At 50.8% G+C, this 18,415-nt stretch overlaps 1 protein-coding gene across 1 annotated transcript; it reads right to left on the reverse strand.

Moving 5' to 3' along the window:
- Positions 1–4: 4 nt before the first annotated feature.
- On the reverse strand, positions 5–18,404 carry ROBO3 (roundabout guidance receptor 3; the record flags this gene model as incomplete). Its single annotated transcript, XM_080930547.1, has 29 exons — positions 5–36; positions 799–898; positions 2,503–2,726; positions 3,131–3,292; positions 3,424–3,534; positions 3,658–3,809; positions 4,119–4,331; positions 4,474–4,612; positions 4,764–4,958; positions 5,298–5,437; positions 5,647–5,689; positions 5,768–5,791; positions 6,561–6,749; positions 7,081–7,252; positions 7,504–7,625; positions 8,110–8,335; positions 8,520–8,641; positions 9,059–9,225; positions 9,743–9,908; positions 10,208–10,289; positions 10,514–10,719; positions 10,980–11,151; positions 12,525–12,649; positions 12,883–13,010; positions 13,259–13,397; positions 13,494–13,614; positions 14,358–14,515; positions 14,797–15,123; positions 18,245–18,404. The coding sequence occupies 29 exons, from the start codon at positions 18,402–18,404 to the stop codon at positions 5–7; spliced, it is 4,317 nt and encodes a 1,438-aa protein (XP_080786673.1).
- Between the last annotated feature and the right edge of the window lie 11 nt (positions 18,405–18,415).

Consider the following 18,415-nt stretch of genomic DNA (forward strand, 5'->3'; position numbering starts at 1 on the left):
GACATCATTCCTTGGGCTCTATTTTGGGAAGGGCACCTGCAGAGATGGAAGAGTTACCTGGCTAGAGGGAGATTCACTGTTACTCGGGGAATGGCCTTATTTCTTTCTGGTGTGCAATCGAAGGGAACGAGATACATCCAGTAAGTTTAAAAGGAATGTAAAGAAGGGGAGAGGATGGGTCTAAGGCACTCTTGGTCTTGGGGAGCCATGTCCTGTTTTCTGCAGCCCCAGGTCTGTTCCCTGGAGTCCAATTCCAGGTGGTGTCTTAAAAATAGGCAGCTAAAGTCCACGGAAGGTAGAATCACCTGGGAAACTTTGCTAGTGAACACTTTTTAGACACAACTACAGGACGGAGATGGACCCTGGTGGAGGACATGGGTCCTGAACCATTGAAAGCCACTAGAGGGCAGGCTACCTGCATCTCTCACACGTGGTGGGTAAGGCAGAACTGTGCTGTAGAGCACGGTCATAGACAAAGAAGATACCTCTGGTGCTTCTTCATGAGACCCTGGAGCTCTTCCTGAAGACCACTGTGAGTCAGGAAGCCAAGCAGTGTGACTAAGGTGATAAGGTGACTAATTTCTGAGCTATGTTCAGTGAACTAGCCTGACTGGTTTGCAGGATATTTGAAAAAAAGCAATGAGTGTTGCACATCTGTCCAATTCTTTTCCTGTTTTAGATTTTCTTTCTTTCTTTCTTTCTTTCTTCCTTCCTTCCTTCCTTCCTTCCTTCCTTTCTTTCTTTCTTTCTTTAGCTTTCTGGTAAAATTCCTCTTGAAACCTGGGTGTTTGCACACACCACTATTCAGGTCAAAGTGGAGAGCAATGCCATGACTCTGAAGGCCCGAGATATTTAGAGAACTGAGGATGAAGCAAGCAGCAGCCATCGTGTGGGTCAGCTATGGGGTGAGAGTGATAACGACTGTGACACAAGTCTCTGACAAACATCCAGTGTAGCCATGAGTACGCTTTGCAGACACCCTCTGTGAAGGTGCCTGGGGACATGAAGCGCATATTTTCTTCTTGGCTGGAACGTCACTCATACACTCTTTTTGTTTTGTTGGAGACAAGGTTTCATGTAGTCCAGGCCAACCTCTAACTTGCTATGTAGCTGAGGCTGGTATTGAACATCTAATTTTCCTGCTCAAGTGCTGGGATTACAGGCAAATACCACCACCCTGGCTCTCTTTGGTTTTTGTTTTGTTTTGATTTGATTTGATTTGTTTTTTAACTTGTATTTGTTGTAAGGTGAGTAAGCAGAGAGACCCTGGAGAAGGGCACCAAAGAAGAGGTTGGCTCGGTTCTCTGAAGAAGGAACAATAATCTATGTGTTGGTTATTCGAATATCCCTATAGTAACAAGGCATCGTGGTGTAGATATAAAATATTCCCCCAACAGGCCTATGTGGTGACTATATCTGGTGTCACTATTGAGAGGTGACTGGATCATAACAGCACTAACTTCATGTATGTGCGACTAACAAGTGTGGTATAACAGGAGAAAGAAGGTCACTGGGATCATGTCTTTAAAAGACATATCTTGCCTTGGTCACTTCTTGTATGCTTCTTTCTGCTTCTTGGATATTATAGGTGAGCAACACCATGATGCTTTGCCTCACCACAGCCACAAAAGAAGATCCAGCCAACCATCGGCTCAGTCCTAAAAATAACCCTTTTTTTCCTGAAGTTGTTTACATGTCAGTGAATAGTGGACTAATACAATGATGGGACAGTGGACTGACACACACATTGGAGGACAGTGGACTGACACACTGGGGGACGTTGGCTTCAGTCTCTCTGGGACACAGTGCAGGCCAGTGACACTGATCATGTGTCCTTATCTTGAGATTTAAACAGAAATTCAGGAGGATGCAGAAGCTACCAGTGTGTGTTGATCTACACACCTTTACAGACTGCTCTACTCACAACACTGTATAAAACAAGCCAGGGCCAGGACTCAGATTGGAGGTTTTTTTTTTTTCTCCTTTTGTACAGACAGACATGTCTCAGTCATAAAGAGATGGAAGGGATAGAGCTAGTTCTCGGATTTCCAAGACGACTAAGGCTGTTGAGGACAGTGTGCTTCAGTGAGTCACAAGTATCAATGCCAGGAGGAAAGGCCGCACATCCTTGTTCCTCTTGGCTCACATCTGTTGACCAGGGAAGGGGTCCCATTCTTGCCCTGTGGCACTTTCAATATGCTCCTTGCTTCATGAAGGGTCATCTTGGTTCCTAAGGAGAAAAGAGTGTGTGTGATGCAAGGGAGTTGTGGGGGCTGTGTTTGTCACTGGACATACATAGGAAGGGACCAGCCTCTTTTCTAATCTACTCCTCCTATGGCATACCCACACTCTTATATCATTACGTCTTCATCCCTTGTCATTTCTTCTCTCTTACCACCCTGTCTTTGTGATCTTCTCTGGTGCCTTTTACTACTTCCCTGTTTCCCTTTGGCCTATCCTCCCAGTCCTTTGCTCTGCTTCTTTATGTCCTCTGGTCCCCACCTCTCGGCGATTCCGTCCCGGCCTCTGGCTCTGGCTCTGGCTCCGGCTCCGGCTCCGGCTTCGTCCAGGTCCCCGAGAGCCCCGAGAACCTCGAGAGCTGTTGGAACCCCTAGAAGAATTGCTACCAGCGGTAGAGCAGGTGCTGGTGCCCTGGCCATGGCTCAGGAAGCTTGGTCTGCCGTACGGAAGCCAGGCCTCTTCTGCAGCACAGCCCAGAAGTGCAGCTGGGCCCACAGGAGGAAGCAGACTGTCACCACTTGTCCACTGGCCACCCTGTACACTCTCCCAGCTCCAGGGTGATGACTGAGGGACGGGCATTGGCAGGTTGAAGGCCTAACATATGACCTTGACATGACATAGGTTCAGAAACATGTGGGGTGCTCCTGAACATAGAGGTTAGGGAAGGGAGGAAACAGCACCCAGACCCTACTTTTTCCTCATCCTTGGCTTCAGTCCTGGGGTGTGGGGGGGCAAATCTTGGGGACTCTGAGTAAATTTTATTTAGAGGGAGTGGAAGTGACAAGAGACAATATTGATGTTGACCAGACACATGGATCCAACTGAAGCTGGGGTCTACTGGGACTTCTGCAAGCCTCCAGGCCCCTCCCACTGTTCTGGCTTTCCTTACCATCTGGGTGGGGCCCACGTTGGGCCCCTAGAGGCATGGCCTGCCCCACTCTCCTCTCCCCACTGTGCTCTCGCTCGAGGGAAGACATGCTGCCCGCTGCTCTCAGACCCAAGGGCCAGCTTGTCTCTTCCTCTGGTGGTGGCAAAGGTGGTGGGGGTAAGTCTGAGGAGAAAACTTGTTTTCAGCCAAGTCTCCTGCTTCTCCTGACACATACACCCTGACACTGGGAGGCAAATAAATGAGGTTTGGTGTCACCTGCTCCATTCCTCTCCCAGGCCTAGGGCTCTTCTCACCTCCAGGACTGTGCTCCCTTCTGTAGGGAAGAGCCTTGGGTTTCTTCCGGATTCGAGCGCGGTGTGCATGGAGTGGGGGTGTCATCTCTCCAGTTACCTGGCGGGTTCTCCCTGTAGTATCAAGAGATAAAGAGGGAGAGGTATGGGAAGGTCCTGAGAAAGGAGGTTGAAGGAGAAAACAAGCTCTGAGGGGAGACAGTGATGTGGCAGCAAGTTGAATGTGGGCGGACTCACCTGGTGCACCGCTGGCTGAGCTAGGGACAGGACTGGGGCTGGGGTGATAGGAGACTATAGGACCAGCACTCAGGCCAACAGGCCTTCCATCATGGCTACTCAGAGCAGGCTGGGATACGCTGAGAGGAGAGCTTGGCCCAAGGGGCACTCTCCTGCAATGACATAAGGCCTCAGCATTTGTTCTCCACAAAAGCAAAACTTAGGCAAGACACGATTTGTCCCCCACAAGTCCTCAGACCAGGGAAGTGTGAGGACATCCATGTTTGCATGCAATGCCTCGGAAGTCTGCAGACCCACTTCAAAGAGAGACGGCCTGGAAGATGAGTGAGGACTCTGCTCGACGGATGTCATCTGAACACAGTCACGAGACCTCTGGACCCTCTTCACCTATCTATCCATCTCCCCACTGAACAAATATACACCGAGGGCCTATAATATGCAGGCATTCAACAACTCCTTACCTGGGCATCTGATGGAGGTGTGGGATGTCAGTGGGGGGCTGGGGAGGATCAGGAGGTGAGGGGGTGAGGGTGGCTGTGGACTGCTCTCCATAAGAAGAGGTAGGGGAGGGAGTTTCCCTTCGGGCGGGAGCCACAGCGCATGCACCACTGGAGCTTGGCTCAGTCAAGTGGTTTTTCTCGGGCATTGGTGGACACCACTCTTCCAGATCTGAACTGAGGTGGAGAAGGAAGATGAGAAGCGAAGGACTGAGTAGCTTCCCACTTTCCTCTGGAAGCATCTCTGCCTACTCCCTGCTCTGGGAAGTCTTGGGCTTCTCTATCTGTGAGGGGCATGTGCTGCTGTCAGTCTCTCTACCTGCCCTTCAGCTCCTCCTCAGGCCCGTCTGCACAGCTCAGGTCACAGGCAGGGGGAGGCGGTGGCAGGGCTTCTGGCCAGCTCAAAGAGGGCATCTGAACAGGTTTTCCCTGAAGCTTCCCTTTGCCTCCCCTGGCTCCTGAGGAGAGGAGATAGGGGCATGCCAGGAGCATGCAGAAAAGAGCCAGAGATGAGTCAGCGTGTCAGAAGGAAGTGACAGGCCAGGTGCCAGAGAATGGAGAATATTGTGGACAGGACTCAAATGAGGAGGTTCAGAATTGGGGTCATACCACTGTCCTCCTCGCTCCATTCGGGGGGAGCATACTGGCTCCAGGTGCTTGGGTCTCCAGAAGAATGTTGAGGGAACCCTCCGTGGAAGGTCTGTAGCTCTTCCCCTACTGGGTCAATGGTGCTGTAGACAGGACCCTCGCCAGGGGCATTAGCACCCCGTGCAGTCTGAGCCAAGTACAGGGAGATTCCTGCCTCTGAGGAGGAGAAAGAGGGAGGCCCAGGGGAGGAGGCAGACACACAGACATAGGGGACAGAGGAAGGCAGAAGGAGATTCCATAGGATCAACTTCCTCCCCAACCCCAAATCTGACATGTCAAACCAAGGCCAAGGTTAAGTCTGATTGCTGTTCTAGAACTCATGCCCAAGGTCCATTCCCCAGTCCTCCGAGGGTTAACCAAACTCAGGAAGGCCAAGGGGTCCTCAGATCCCTGAACTGTGTCCCAGGAAGCTAACAGAGAAGTGAGGGTGGGAGAGGGCTAAGTCTTGGGGGAAGGGGTAAGTGCACCCCTTTTAAGGGAGTCAGAGCTTCTCACCATTGTAGTATCTATCATCTGGATCAGGATTGTTGGGGCAGCAGCTTCCCCGGGGTTCCTGAGCTGAGGGACTTCGAGATGGGTGGGGCCAGGAGTCTGCCAGCCATGGGTAGGCAGCAGGGCCAAGGCCCATGGGTGGCCTGAGGGAAGCAGGTAAATATCGGGAATGGGGAGCCAAGAGAGGCCAGCGAAGGGAGGAAGATGGCAGAAATCAAGAGTCATGGGACAGAAATGATAGTTAGGGGACAGGAACTGGGAAAGACTGAGCATGGAGAGGCAATCAGGCCTGGAGTGGAAGGGACATTCTCTCTGCAGAAACAATAATCGTTAGAGAGGTCACAAAAATTACCTGGAACTGGATCCAGAAAGACCCTCTGAGTGTGGAAAGGACACTGAGGAAGATAAAGGGGAACGTAGTAAGAAAAGAGCTGGTATTGGGGTTCTGAGCCCCACAGAGTAGGGACACTTACCTGCAGGTGTGTAGGCAAAGGAAGCTTCCGAAAAGGAACCGGAAGGAAAAGAAGAGGAGAAATGAGGTGAGTTGGGTAAGGAGCCCCATTTCTCTGCTCCTCCACCGGGACCCAGATATCTACTCATGTTGCACACTGGACCAATTCTACACTAATTTCTTAGAATGAGACTCAAGACCGTCTCTGCTCTGTCTGTCTCTGTCTCTGTCTCTGTCTCTGTCTCTCTCTCTCTCTTTCTCTCTCCCTTTTGAGATAAGATTATACGTAGCCCAGACTGGCCTTAAACTCACTATAAGCCAAGGATGGCTTAGAACTCCTGATCTTCCTCCTGCCAGTCCCCCTTCCCCTTGCTCAGAAAACAGGTGAGGGCCATCACATCTCGCTTCATTTTCACTTTTCCCCCCCTAAAGCTTTCCTAAGCGATTCCTACATGCAACCAAACTTCAGAGATTACTTTTACTAAGGAGCAGATCTTTGAGCCGGGTAGTCTAGACATCAAAGGGTCATACAGGCCCTCTGACTTGAAAGGTACTTTCTTATTTACTTCGTTTGAGCTGCAAAGCCAGTGTCCCAGTGATAAATCTAACCCCCTCCGTCCAAATCTGGGTACTTCCCCTCTGGACACACCTTCTCACTTTCAAACTTACTCTCCACTTCTAACACCACTCCCCATCCCGGTGGGCTGTGCTCCCTGTGGACCCACTTCAGGCCCCGCCCACCCGCTCAGTTGAGGCCCCGCCTCCCCAAAAGTCCCTCCCACGTAGGCTTTAGTGCCCGGAGGCGTGGCTCTCACCCGTATAGTGACTGAGCTCTTTGCGCTGCTTCTGGCGCCGGTAGAGGGCGGCGCAGAGCCCTAGTAGCAGCGCCCCGCAGGCCGCACTGCTGCCAGCCAGGAAAGCGGGTTTTCGCAGCACCCTAGCCAACCGTTCCGCCAGCCCTTCGCTGACCTCTGGCCCGGGCTCCGCCGCCGCCGGAGGGAATGCTGTGGGGGTCAGAAAGATGAAAGGAGACGAACCCCGAAATCCAGAGGCTCGGAAGACACCATTCCGGATCCGTAATCCCAGTTACCCCAGCATTCCCCCAAGATACTTTTTTTTAATTGCCTAATTTCATTCTTTTTTGTTTATTTTGAGACAAGATCTCCCTGTATCCTTGGCTGGCCTAGAGCTCTCTATGTAGACCAGGCTGACCTCGAACTCACAGAGAGTCACCTGCCTCTGCCTCCTGAGTGAGGGGATTAAAGGAAAGCTCTGCCACTCTTGGGTTCCCCAAGTTCTCTAGCTTTTCTCTCCCACACCCATCACTGGACTCACGCAGCTGCACTAGCACCGGGGCACTGGCCACGCCCACGCCAGCGCTGGTAGCTGCTGCCACCAGGGTTCGATAGAGCTGGCCCGGTAGCAGTCCCCGGAACACCACAGAGCGTGACCAGCCTGCTGCAGATCGATTGAGGTGGAATCGGCTTTCATTACCCAGGCACCAGATCTAGGGAGATCCCAGATACAAGTCTGGTTAGGAATTAGATTTAGGCCCGAAGGAGAAACTTGGGGTTGCAGCTAGGGAAAACTCGGCCCTGAGGACAATATTTTGAACCCTTTTCTTCTCTCCCAGACTCTTCCCAGACCCAAAGCTAGCCCTAGGTTCATTCCACCACAATTTTTGGCTCTATGTCTCACCTCCCCCAGCTCACTCCCAGCCCCGAGCCCACTCACCCAATCTCCAGCCCAACTCTGTACCTGGTATTCAGTGATAACCCCATTTTGCTGGGAGGGAAGTGGAGGCTCCCAGGATACAGTGATACTGCTGTTGCCATCACCCCCCAAGGCCACAGCCACTCCCTGAGGGGGGCCACTGGGGGCTAGCCCAGGGTGGAGCATGGTAAGAAGAAAGACACAGATGGTCATCGCAAGCTGCCCCAAGCTTTATTCTCCCAGTGCTTACATGACAGAACAGAAAGGCATCCTTCCTTACCCTTTGCTGTTCAAATCTCCCTCCCTCCTTCCTCTTCCTTCTCTCCCTCCTCTCCCTTCTCTCCCTCCTCCTCCTCTCTCTCCTCTCTCTCCTCCTCCTCTCTCTCCTCTTCCTCCTCCCCCTCCTCTCCCTCTTCTCCCTCCTCCTCCTCTTCTCCCTCCTCTCCCTCCTCTCCCTCCTCCTTCTCTCCCTCCTCTCCCTCCTCCTCCTCCCCCTCCTCTTCCTCTTCCTCCTCTTCCTCCTCCTCCTCTTCTCCCTCCTCTCCCTCCTCTCCCTCCTCTCCCTCCTCCTCCTCTTCTCCCTTTTCTTCCTCCTTCTCCTCCTCTCCCTCCTCTTCCTCCTCTTCATATCGCTCTGTGCCACATCCTTACCCTCCTCAGGAATGCTTCTGGTCACAAAAGGGCTTTCAGCCCCCAGTCCCTCCTGGCCTTGGACTTGCACCTTGATCTGGATTTGGGCCCCTGGCGGGAGTCCTCTTAGCACAGTACTTAGCTTGTGTGGACTCTGTAGGTCTAGCACTGTCCAGCTTCCCTGGTCAAGGCCTGCAATCCTCCAAAACACACGGAATCCTTGAACCAGCTGGACAGGACCATCCACCTACAGGTAACAGAAAAAGTGTGTTTGAGTCCTAGAGGAGGTTAAAGCCACACAGATCTCCAAGCCCAGCACCTAGTTTACTCCTGCCTTCCCTAGCCTAGCCATAACTCCCCCTCACTCCTCAGATGCCCTCATGTCCCCTGCCACCATGTCATCTTTAACCACATCCCTTTGCCACACTCACAGTCCAGGACACCTGTAGAGTTCTGGGCCCAAGGACTCTGGGCTCCTGCATTCTTACAGCCACTTCAGCTAGGCCTCGCTGGCCTTTCCATGGGTCCTCCACTGGCCTAGTTAGGCTGCTGTCTGCTGACCAAAGACACCAGTCAGCAGGGGCCGCCAAAGGCAAGAAATGTGTACTAAGGCTATGTTGATGTTCTGTCTCTGTCTTTTGCATTCGTTCAAGGCTTCAACTCATCATCTCTAATATACAGTTGCCTCCCCCAAGTCCCTTTTAGCATTAACAATCTGTATGACGGGTAGTTAAGAGGCTCAGCGGTAAGGGAGCTACTGAGATGGATGACATCACACACCCTCATTTTCCCCTCCTTTCTTTCTTAGTCCTTCCATTAGAGAAACATGGCTTCCTGCTGTACTCTGAGCCATCAATATAGACCTGGCATATCAAGTGAACCACCACCATTCTGTGGTTGTGGTTTGGGTGGGGTGAGGGGCTCCTCTCGCTGTCATTCATACCCATACCCATAAGGCCTCTGGCCTTACCCTGGGTTTGAACAGGCTCAGAGACAGGACTGGGTTCACTGAGGCCCCAGGCTCCAACAGCTCTCACTAGGAACAGGTAGATGGTATTGGGCTGCAGGCCGCTGACGGTGTGTGTTTCCAGCTGCACCCCATCTGCCACCGTCCGCCACGTGTTACCAGCTGCTTGGCTAAGAAGGGATGAGATGACAGGCTAAGCCAGGAATTCCCAACTCAGTCTCGCCCATTCCCTAGAGAACCATACTACCTCCTCACCTTGGGGGAGGGGGCTATAATCATTATCCCAAAATATCAAAGGCTCTAAGGACATAGGATCCCCCTCTTTTCAACTCTCCAGCTTTATTCAGCAGTTGTCTCCATGGACCTGGAGAGATGGCTCAGTAGTCAAGGTGCCCGGTGAGTAAGCATGAGGACCTGAGTTCAAATCCCACGCACCCACATAAACTCCAGGTGTGGTGGCACACATCTGTAATCTTAGTATTTGTTGGGGGCAGAGGGCAGAGATAGGAAAATCCCCAGAGCTGAATAGTCAGCCTGTCTGACCAATTAGTGAGACCCAGGTTCAAAGCCAGACTTTGGCCCCCAGACCATGGGGGGGGCACTTGTTACTACGCCATGGTCTCTATGTGCACATATACATATGCATGCACACTTGCAAGCACACATACAACATACGCAGGCACATACCTGAAGGCCTCTATCACATAGGAGGTGGCTGTGGCCCCAGACTGTGGATTGGACTTCCAGGTCAAGGTAACGCTGTTTGTAGTTACCTCAGTGACTATTGGCTGAGAGGGCGGGCCTGGAGGATTACTGGGTTCTGTTGCTGGACCTGGTGATGCTCCCCAGTCTTCTGCAGTGATAGATTATCATTAGATAGAGAGACTGGGAAAGAAAGTGAGATCTGCCTCTTTCCTAGAAAAGCCATGGAGCTCCAAGAGTGGCCATGGTTAAGAGGCGACATAGTATATTAACCCAGTGTCACATCTGCCTCCCAAGTGCACCAGTCCATCCTCATTCCCACCAACAGAGCCTTTGGAAGATAAAATTAGCCCTGAGGCTTGGAAGATATTGGCTTTTTTTTTTTTTTTTTTTTTTTAAAAAACCAATGTGGAGAAAGCTGCTGATGGATAGACTGATGGATGAACTTACCTCGCTTCCTAAGCCAGCTATTCCATGTGGCCTCTCCTATGGAACTCTTGGCCACACAGCTGTAGAAACCCATGTCCATCTCCTGTAGGAGAAGGTAGAGTGCTGGCCCACTGGGAGTAGAGCAAAGTAGGGTGAAGGGGTGGAGAGGCAGGTAACAGAAGGATGAGGAAGATGCTGGATACTTTAGGAAGTCTGAGAGAGCAGAGAGGTAGAAATGAATTAGATGCCTAGTTGGCACTTACTAGAGTTGGAATGTGGACCAGATAGCTATTTTTCAGTTACAAGGAATCCAGGGCTGACACTCACCTGTACACTGGCAATGTACAGAGTGCCATTGTCCATTAAGTTGAACTGTGAGTCATCCTCCTGCAGCCACCTCTCATCCTTCTTCCACTGAACATTGGGCTGAGGGTTCCCAGTCACTCTGCATGGCAGCCACACAGAAGAGCCAAGTGCCAGCGTCTGATTGGCTGGTCCCTGGAGAATGATGGGAGGTAGCCCATCTATGGAGGCTGGGAGAAGGAGACCTTGGGTCAGGAAACCTTTGTCCTTCTGCCTTATTTGTTTCATCAACTCAACTCTCCCTCCAAGAGGGCTTGAGCAATCATGTCTAGTCTCTGCCTGGAACCATTTTGCTGCTTGTTTCCAAATATCAAGAATGTCCCTCAGGAAAACGTCATTTCCCTTTTAGACACATTAAACAGCATCCAAGGGAAGCAGATCTCTCTAAATAACGGATCCTGGGTCTAACCTTCTCTCCATGAACACGTACCTCCTTTTATCTGTAACAGAGCTTTGGCCAGGATGCTACCAGCCACACTGACAGCCTGGCACACGTAGTAGCCACTATCCCCAATCTTTACTCCAGTGATGTTGAGCTGGCCTCTTGGAGAGACTAAGAGGCGTCCCATGGGCTGGAGTGACTGACTAGGGAAAAGCAGGACCTGGGATGGAGCAAGAAAACAAGATATGGAATGGGCAGGGTGTAGAGAGCCCTACACCTGCTGAGAGAAGCCCTAAGAATTTTAGTTTGCACTGTCTCCAGCCATTGGCATGACCCTGGTCCAATTAGTTAGGGCAAGCAACAACCATGATGGACATTTATTAGAAGCTCTTGGGGTCCATGCTCCAGTTCTGTGATTTTATTGGTTGAGAAACTCTAAGAAAATTAGCTCTGAGATAAGGCAGGAGGATCACAAGTTAAGAGACCAGCTTTAGCTGTGACTATGAGCCACCTGGGGCCCGGGGAGATGGCTCAGTAGTTAAGAGCACTGGCTGCTCTTCTAGAGGACCCAGGTTCAATTCCCAGCATCTACATAGCAGCTCACAACTATCTGTAATTCCCAATTCTGGGAGATCTGATAGACATACATGCAAGCAAAAACACCACTGAACATAAACAAATCTTTTTTTTAAAGAAAGAACTAACCAACAACTGAAAGAAATCTCTGGGCCAGTATATCTTTATGAGCCCCCGTTTCTCCAAGTTTGACTCTCAAAGCTTAGGGCTCAAACTCGGTGTGAAGGAATCATGTGAATGTTTCATAAAGCAGTATATGTGTTAAATATTTTCTGGCTTAGCATTTTACTTTAGAGAGATGTGTGGAAAGGTAGCTGGAAAACAGGCCAGGCGGAGACTCTGACTGACCCCCTTCTTACTCCCTCCTACCAACACCATTTTCATCCCCATGAGGACCGAATTAAAAGGCAACGAGAACTGGAGATGTTGGAAAATTGTGGCCATGTGTTTGGGACAAAACATCTTGTAGTTTTCCCGAAGTGTGGAAATAACCAGGTCTACTGTGGTAACCCTGTAGTGCAGTGCCCACTCCTTCCATAGAGAAAATCACTGAGGTTTAACTTCCATTCTCTTGGATGGTGTGATAGGTGGAAAGGAAATGGCTGTGAGTCCCCTGCCCCCGGTGAATGATGATCAATAGAGAAAGTCATCTACTCTAAGAAGCTTTCATTCCTTCAGTGCTTGGTTTCCATGTGCGAAAGCCAAGGAACAGAGGGTTCGGGGGAAGAACAATTTAGTTGGGTTTCTGCTTTCAAGACAACACTGGTTGAGACGTAAAGATTCTCTCAGAACCTGCCACTCAGAACTGTTCTGCACCACCTAAAATATTGCTGCATTATCATTGAGTTGTCCAAGTGTCCAAATGACCTGGGCCTTTTTATCTTCGTTGTCTCATTTGCCCCTCTCAACCTGCAAGAGTTTCTGGAACAGGAAGCTGAGAGAGAAGTCTGCAGAAAGTGGAGGGAGAGAATGATCCAGAAGGAAAATTGGTCAAGAGCTTTAGAACGGGCTACCTACTTGACTCCCTTCCTTCTGCCAGAAGATGGCAGGTGGGGGGTTTCCTTTGGTCTCACATTGGAAAGACACGTTTTCTCCAGGAGCTGCTGTCCGGTCCTGGGGCTTAGTCACAAATTGTGGTGGGACTGGGAAGGAGAGAGACAGAAAAAGGGGCTGGGATTCAGTGGTAAGGAGTCCAAAGCTGGCTTAATAGAGCAGGAGCCTATCTCTTGCTCAACTCCCTTTGTTTTTCTCTTTTCTTCCTCCAGAAGTATCTCATGTGATCTACCCTATCCTCCTGTTCTGTCCTCTTTCCCCATTCTCCTCCAATACCATCACTCTTATCACCCCTGCCAGCTGACCCAGGAGGGGCCCTCACCGTGAACACTGAGGGAGCCAGATGCTTCTGCTCGGCCCACACTGTTCTCTGCCACACAGGTGTACGTCCCCTCGTCTTCAGCACTCACTTGCTCGATCCAAAGGCTGTGGTCACTCCGGATCTCATACCTGCTCCACTCCCCACACCAAGCTGGGTTGGCCACAGCTACAAACCCCTTCTCTCTCCCCCAGAACAAACACCAGGGTCAAGATAGGTAAGACAGAATTCAAATGGTACAGAAGAAGATGGCACCCACTCTATGAAATAAGTTTAGCCAGGGACCACTAGTTCTGGGAAATAAATTTCTCCATGCCATGGCTAGGGAGAGTCTGGAGTTCCTTGGATCCCCTACTGTCAGAAGGAAGGGGCTTCTCACCTGCCAGTGGGTAGCTCCCCATCATCCTTGCGCCAGCGTAGATTGGGCTGGGGGTCTCCCTGCACCTCACACAGGAAATTCACAGGGGCATCAGCCAGGACAACCTGGTTTATTGGTCTACGCAGAAATGAGGGACGCTCTACAGAGTAGGAGCCATCGAACTGTCAGGGGTTCTGCACAGCTACTTGCTCACTGGGCTACACACTCCCATAACTCCAAAATGCCCGGTGCCTACCCAGTACCACAAGTTCAGCTGCCCCACTCTCTCGTTCTCCAGCCATGTTGGAAGCCACACACGTGTACATGCCAGCGTCACTCTTGAACGTGTGTGACATCATCAGCTTTCCTCCACGTATCTGGAGAATAACAATGGTAACATTGGTCCTTTACAGCCATCAAAATGTTTGTGAGTGTGTGTGTGTGTGTGTGTGTACGGGTGTGCATGCTTGTATATGTGTGTGTAAATTTTATTTGGTTCTTGAAGTAAGCTAATGAAGAAAACTAATGACGTTGATTCATGTGTCAGATATGGAGGCTTTGGCACATCATGGTGTTTTCTCTCGACTTTTTTTTTTTTTAATTTTTAGGGGAGGGGTTGAGACAGGGTTTCTCTTTTTAGCACTAGGTGTCCTGGAGTGCATTTTGTAGATCAGACTGGCTTTAAACTCAGGGATCTGCCTGCTTCTGCCTCCCAAGTGCTGGGATTAGAGGTGTGCACAAACACCTCTTAAACCTCAGTTCTTTACTTAGTAGTTTAGTTTCAGATTGTCTTCTGTACATTACCAAGACATTATTCACAGGTCTCAAGATCCTTAAGACCAGTGGTTCTCAACCTTCCTGATGCTGTGACCCTTTAATACCGTTTCTCGTGTTGTGGTGACCCTCCAACCCTAAGATCTTTCTGTTGCTACTTCATAACTGTAATTTTGTGGTTATGAATCAAAGTGTAAATATTTGATATGCAGAATACTTCCTATGCCCAAAGGATGAAAGGCATTGTCTTAGATTCAAGACTTCCTCCTTTGAGGCATGCCTTAGACGCATTGCCCACTTGTACACACACACACACACACACACACACACACACACACACACTCACGGTGATCCTTCCCTCCTCTTCCTTAAGCTTTGTATGGCCCTTCTTCCAGGTCACCAAAGGCTCTGGGTGACCCTTAGGGGGCACACATTCCATTACCGCTGGCTCCCCCACTGCTACCACCAAGTTCCCTGGCGACTGCCGGAAATCATCGCGGAGGACTGAGAATAGAGAAGAGGCCGTGGGGAGAAAGGGCAGAAAAATAAAGTAGAATGATGTTAACAGGAGCTGAGTGTCAGGGAGGGGTCACAACCAACCCGGTTTTCTGAAAAAAACCTACTTCTTTCCCCATAGTCAAGGTTTGGCGTTAGAGACCAAAGGTCTCTGTTCCAAAAAAGACGTTCAGTGGGCTGACCCAACGTTGCCCCGCCCCCAGGCCAACTCTCTGTCCGCCTTCCCGAGTGCCCCGGGCTCCAGAAGCATCAGCCGACCGAACTCTCACCAGCTACTTCCAGAGAGGCGTTTCTGCTAGCGGCTGCTCCCAGGTAGTTGCGAGCCACACAGGTGTAGACACCCTCGTCAGGCCGAGAACGACGCCCGTGCACGATGCGGGGAAAGAAGAGGGCGCCGCTGGGAAGCAGCAGGCGGTGAGCGCGCGGATCCTCCCGTGCAGTGGCCACGCGCGCCCCATTCTTGTACCACTCGATGTTAGGTCGAGGCCGGCCTTCGGCGCGACAGGGCAGAGTGGCCGGCTCGCCCCTGGAAACCAGCAGATCTGGCGGCTGCTCCACGATGCGTGGCATGGCATCCTCTGGTCCAACTCTTGACCCTGAAGAAGGAGGTAACTCAAAGTGCCCAGGCAAGACAACTGGGGGAAGACCAAGGCTTGCTCTGGAGAGTAAGAGAACCCTCTGACTCTGACTCGCTCATCTCCCATGCTTCCTTTTCTGCAGAACCATCTTCATCAGCCCAAACTCCTAGGAAAGATTTCCGGGTCTCCTTGAGATTCAGGCGTCCTTTCTTGACTAGTGTAAGTGAGAGATGGCTGAACATAGTTTGGTGAAGACCCTGTACCCTAGTAAGTTGATCTGCACTCACACTTGCTGGTTTGCCTATAATCCTTGCTCAGTGAGCAGCCAGCCATGCATGCTATACCGTAGCAGAGACTAGATTGTTCACCTCTCAGTGATCCCTGCCCCTACAGGTGAAATGAACAAAATGAATTGTCCTGGATCTTTCGTTTAAGAAAATGTTTAAGGGTTGGGGTTAAGACTGGAAAGGTTCTTAATTTGAATGCTATGAGCCCCGGGTAATCACGGTTTTTTTTTTTTTAACTTATTTCCAGGGATCCTGTGACGTTACAAAAGTTAAACGTGGTGGAAATGGAAATTTGAATGGCACCGCTTTTCCTGAAAGGTACAGTTTTTAAAACCAGGAAAGAAATTCCTTCCCTTCCTTGCTCTCTCTTTTTTTAATATAAATTTATTTATTTTATTTGCATAAGTGCACTGTAGCTGTCTTTAGACACACATGTGTCTGATGAAGAGGGCAACAGATCCCATTACAGATGGTTGTGAGCCACCATGTGGTTGCTGGGATTTGAACTGCCTCTGGAAGAGCAGTCAGTGCTCTTAACCGCCCGAGCCATCTCTCCAGACCCCTTGCTCTCCTGAAACAGTTTCTCTGTAGATTCTGCCCCTGCCTTTCTCTTGTCCTACAGACCTCCGTCCTGAAGCTGGCTCATCTCCTGCCTCAGGTTTGGGATCCAGGTGTCATCCTCACTCACAAATGTTCCACACTCCGATTTGTACCCCCATCCTCTTTCTCACCTGTACAGGATACTGACTCTGAGCACTCAGTCAAGACCTATCCGCTTCTGCCAGTAGGCGGCGCTATAGCCATGCACAATCTGGTGTCCTTAAATAACCAGGGACTACTGGGCGCATCTGTTCTGTGGATCTCTCTCGCCCTCACTCCGCCTACTCCGTTCCAAGATCCTCAGGGATCTCTTGGTTCTAAGCCCAGTGGGGGATTAGGTTTCGTTTCTTGCCCTTCCTTTTAAGAGTTCTGGTATAGAGAAGCTGGGGCGTGGCGGGTGCCGGCTCCACTCTGGTAGAGTTGTCTGCTAGGAGTAAAATCAGTTTCTCTCCCACGTTTGGAAGAGAATAAATTTCTCAGTCTTTTCCCTTCCAGATGAAATGTCTGCTGCTCACCCGTCTCTTTCCTCTGCTCCATTTCAATTCTGATCTGGAAAAACTCCACTGAGAGAGGTCCCTGGGTGATTAGAACCCAGGTTTTGGCTTTAACATGCTCTGAGCTGGAACCTCAGATCTGACACTTCCCAGAGTTAGTAAGTTGGACATATTATTTAACTCCAGTCGATTGGTGGCCGACGCCTGTAAACCCATCGCTCTGATGTGGAGGCATTTGGACCAGGGGTTCAGAGGCTGATTGGATTACATAGCTAGTCTAGCTCTCAAGAACCTAAAGGGCTCAAGTCTCTAAATATCACTGCTTTATCTGTAATATGGGAGTCCAAAACCCCCAAAAGGCTTTAAAGCACGTCAGTAGCGATGACGTTTGCCTTTCTCTAATACCCTTTCCTCCCCAGCACTTTAATAAGGCTTCCACAGTCTACCCGAATGAGACTCCAGGCTCTAGTGCCTCTAAACCCACCTCATCTCCACCTCACCAGCCTCTCATGTGTGATGAAAATACACTCAGGTTCCCTGCTGCCAAGATTTTGCTCTATGCTGCTTTTGTGATCAGTGTCCTATGCATTGCCCTCCAGAGCTGTGTTTTCCTCGTGGCAGTGTGTAGTGACTAACGGCCATCTTCCCTCACTGGCTTTTCAAGCTTGGCTGATAGGATAGATGTCTGGAAAGTCGGAGAAAATAGCTGCTTAACCTTCGGGGACTCCTCAAAGGTGACACGACTGAAGATTCGCTGCCCTCTTTAAACTCCTTCCGTCAACTCCTTTCTGGTCCACCCTTTCCCCCTAATTCCTGCAGACACAGCCAAGGGCTCCCTTTCCCAGGAATTTCTTCCCTGTCATTCCTGGTCTCCAGAGAAGCTTCGACAGCAGCCTAATGAATAGCTAATGACTTTGCAAATAGGGCTCTGGGGCTCCTCCCCCGCACCTGAGTACCAGAGAGAGAGAGAGAGAGAGAGAGAGAGAGAGAGAGAGAGAGAGAGAGAGAGAGAGAGAGAGAGAGAGAGAGATCTTTAAGAGTCCCAAAAAGGTGGACAGTGGCCAGAGTCCGGAGCCCTAGCCTAAGTGGGGCAGAGGCTTCCCGGAGGGAGAGTCCCCCGACGTAGCCGGCAGGGAGCGGGATCGGGCCTCTCTCCAGACTGCCTGAGGCGCTTAGGGAGGCTGCGCTGTCTCAAGTTATTTATTAATCACTGTAATTAGCGGTAACGACCTCGCCACCGCTCTGCCAGGCTGGGTCAGCTGTGAGTCTCACGGGGGAATACAAAGTTAGTACTAAGTTTCTTTGAAAAGACCGCTGACTTTGACCTTCCGCATAAAACCACCTACAAAGTCAGGGGCTTTCTCACCCTTGCTCTGAGTGAGGTTTTTGAAAACTTTTGATCTTTGAAGTGACATCTACTACTTGAGTGGATCATCTAGTGCCCGGTTTAGCCTTGGCCGACTGGCGACAGCGTGCCCTCTTCTAGCCTCCTTTCTTAGCTTGGAATTTGCCCTTCCCGGTTCTCCCACCTCGGGTCTGTGGTAAGTGGGTAGGAAGAGAGATGAGGAGAAATGAACTCAGCAGCCCTCCACCACACGCAGTTACACCAACTCGGATGCTCCTTTGGGACCCCACTTCCCAGGAGGGCCCTGACAGGCGCCTCTGGGTCCTGGAAGGGGAGGAGACCTTTGGCCTTCCCCTCAAAGCAACCCTCTCGTCCCGATCCCCAAAGCTAAGGTCCCCATCGAACAGTCTCACCATTGAGAGAGGGGTCTCCAGGAGGAAGCAGGCTAGGATTGAGCGTTGACAGCGAGGAGTTGAAGCCGAAGAGTAGCTCGCTGGAGTTGGAGATGTCCCCCGCCAGGGAGTCCGCGAACAAGTTCATCTGTAGTAGTGTTTTAAGCAGGTAGCGCAGCATAGTGCGGCCAG

Source organism: Micromys minutus, assembly GCF_963924665.1.
Source record: "Micromys minutus genome assembly, chromosome: 16".
Taxonomy (NCBI): Eukaryota; Metazoa; Chordata; class Mammalia; order Rodentia; family Muridae; genus Micromys; species Micromys minutus.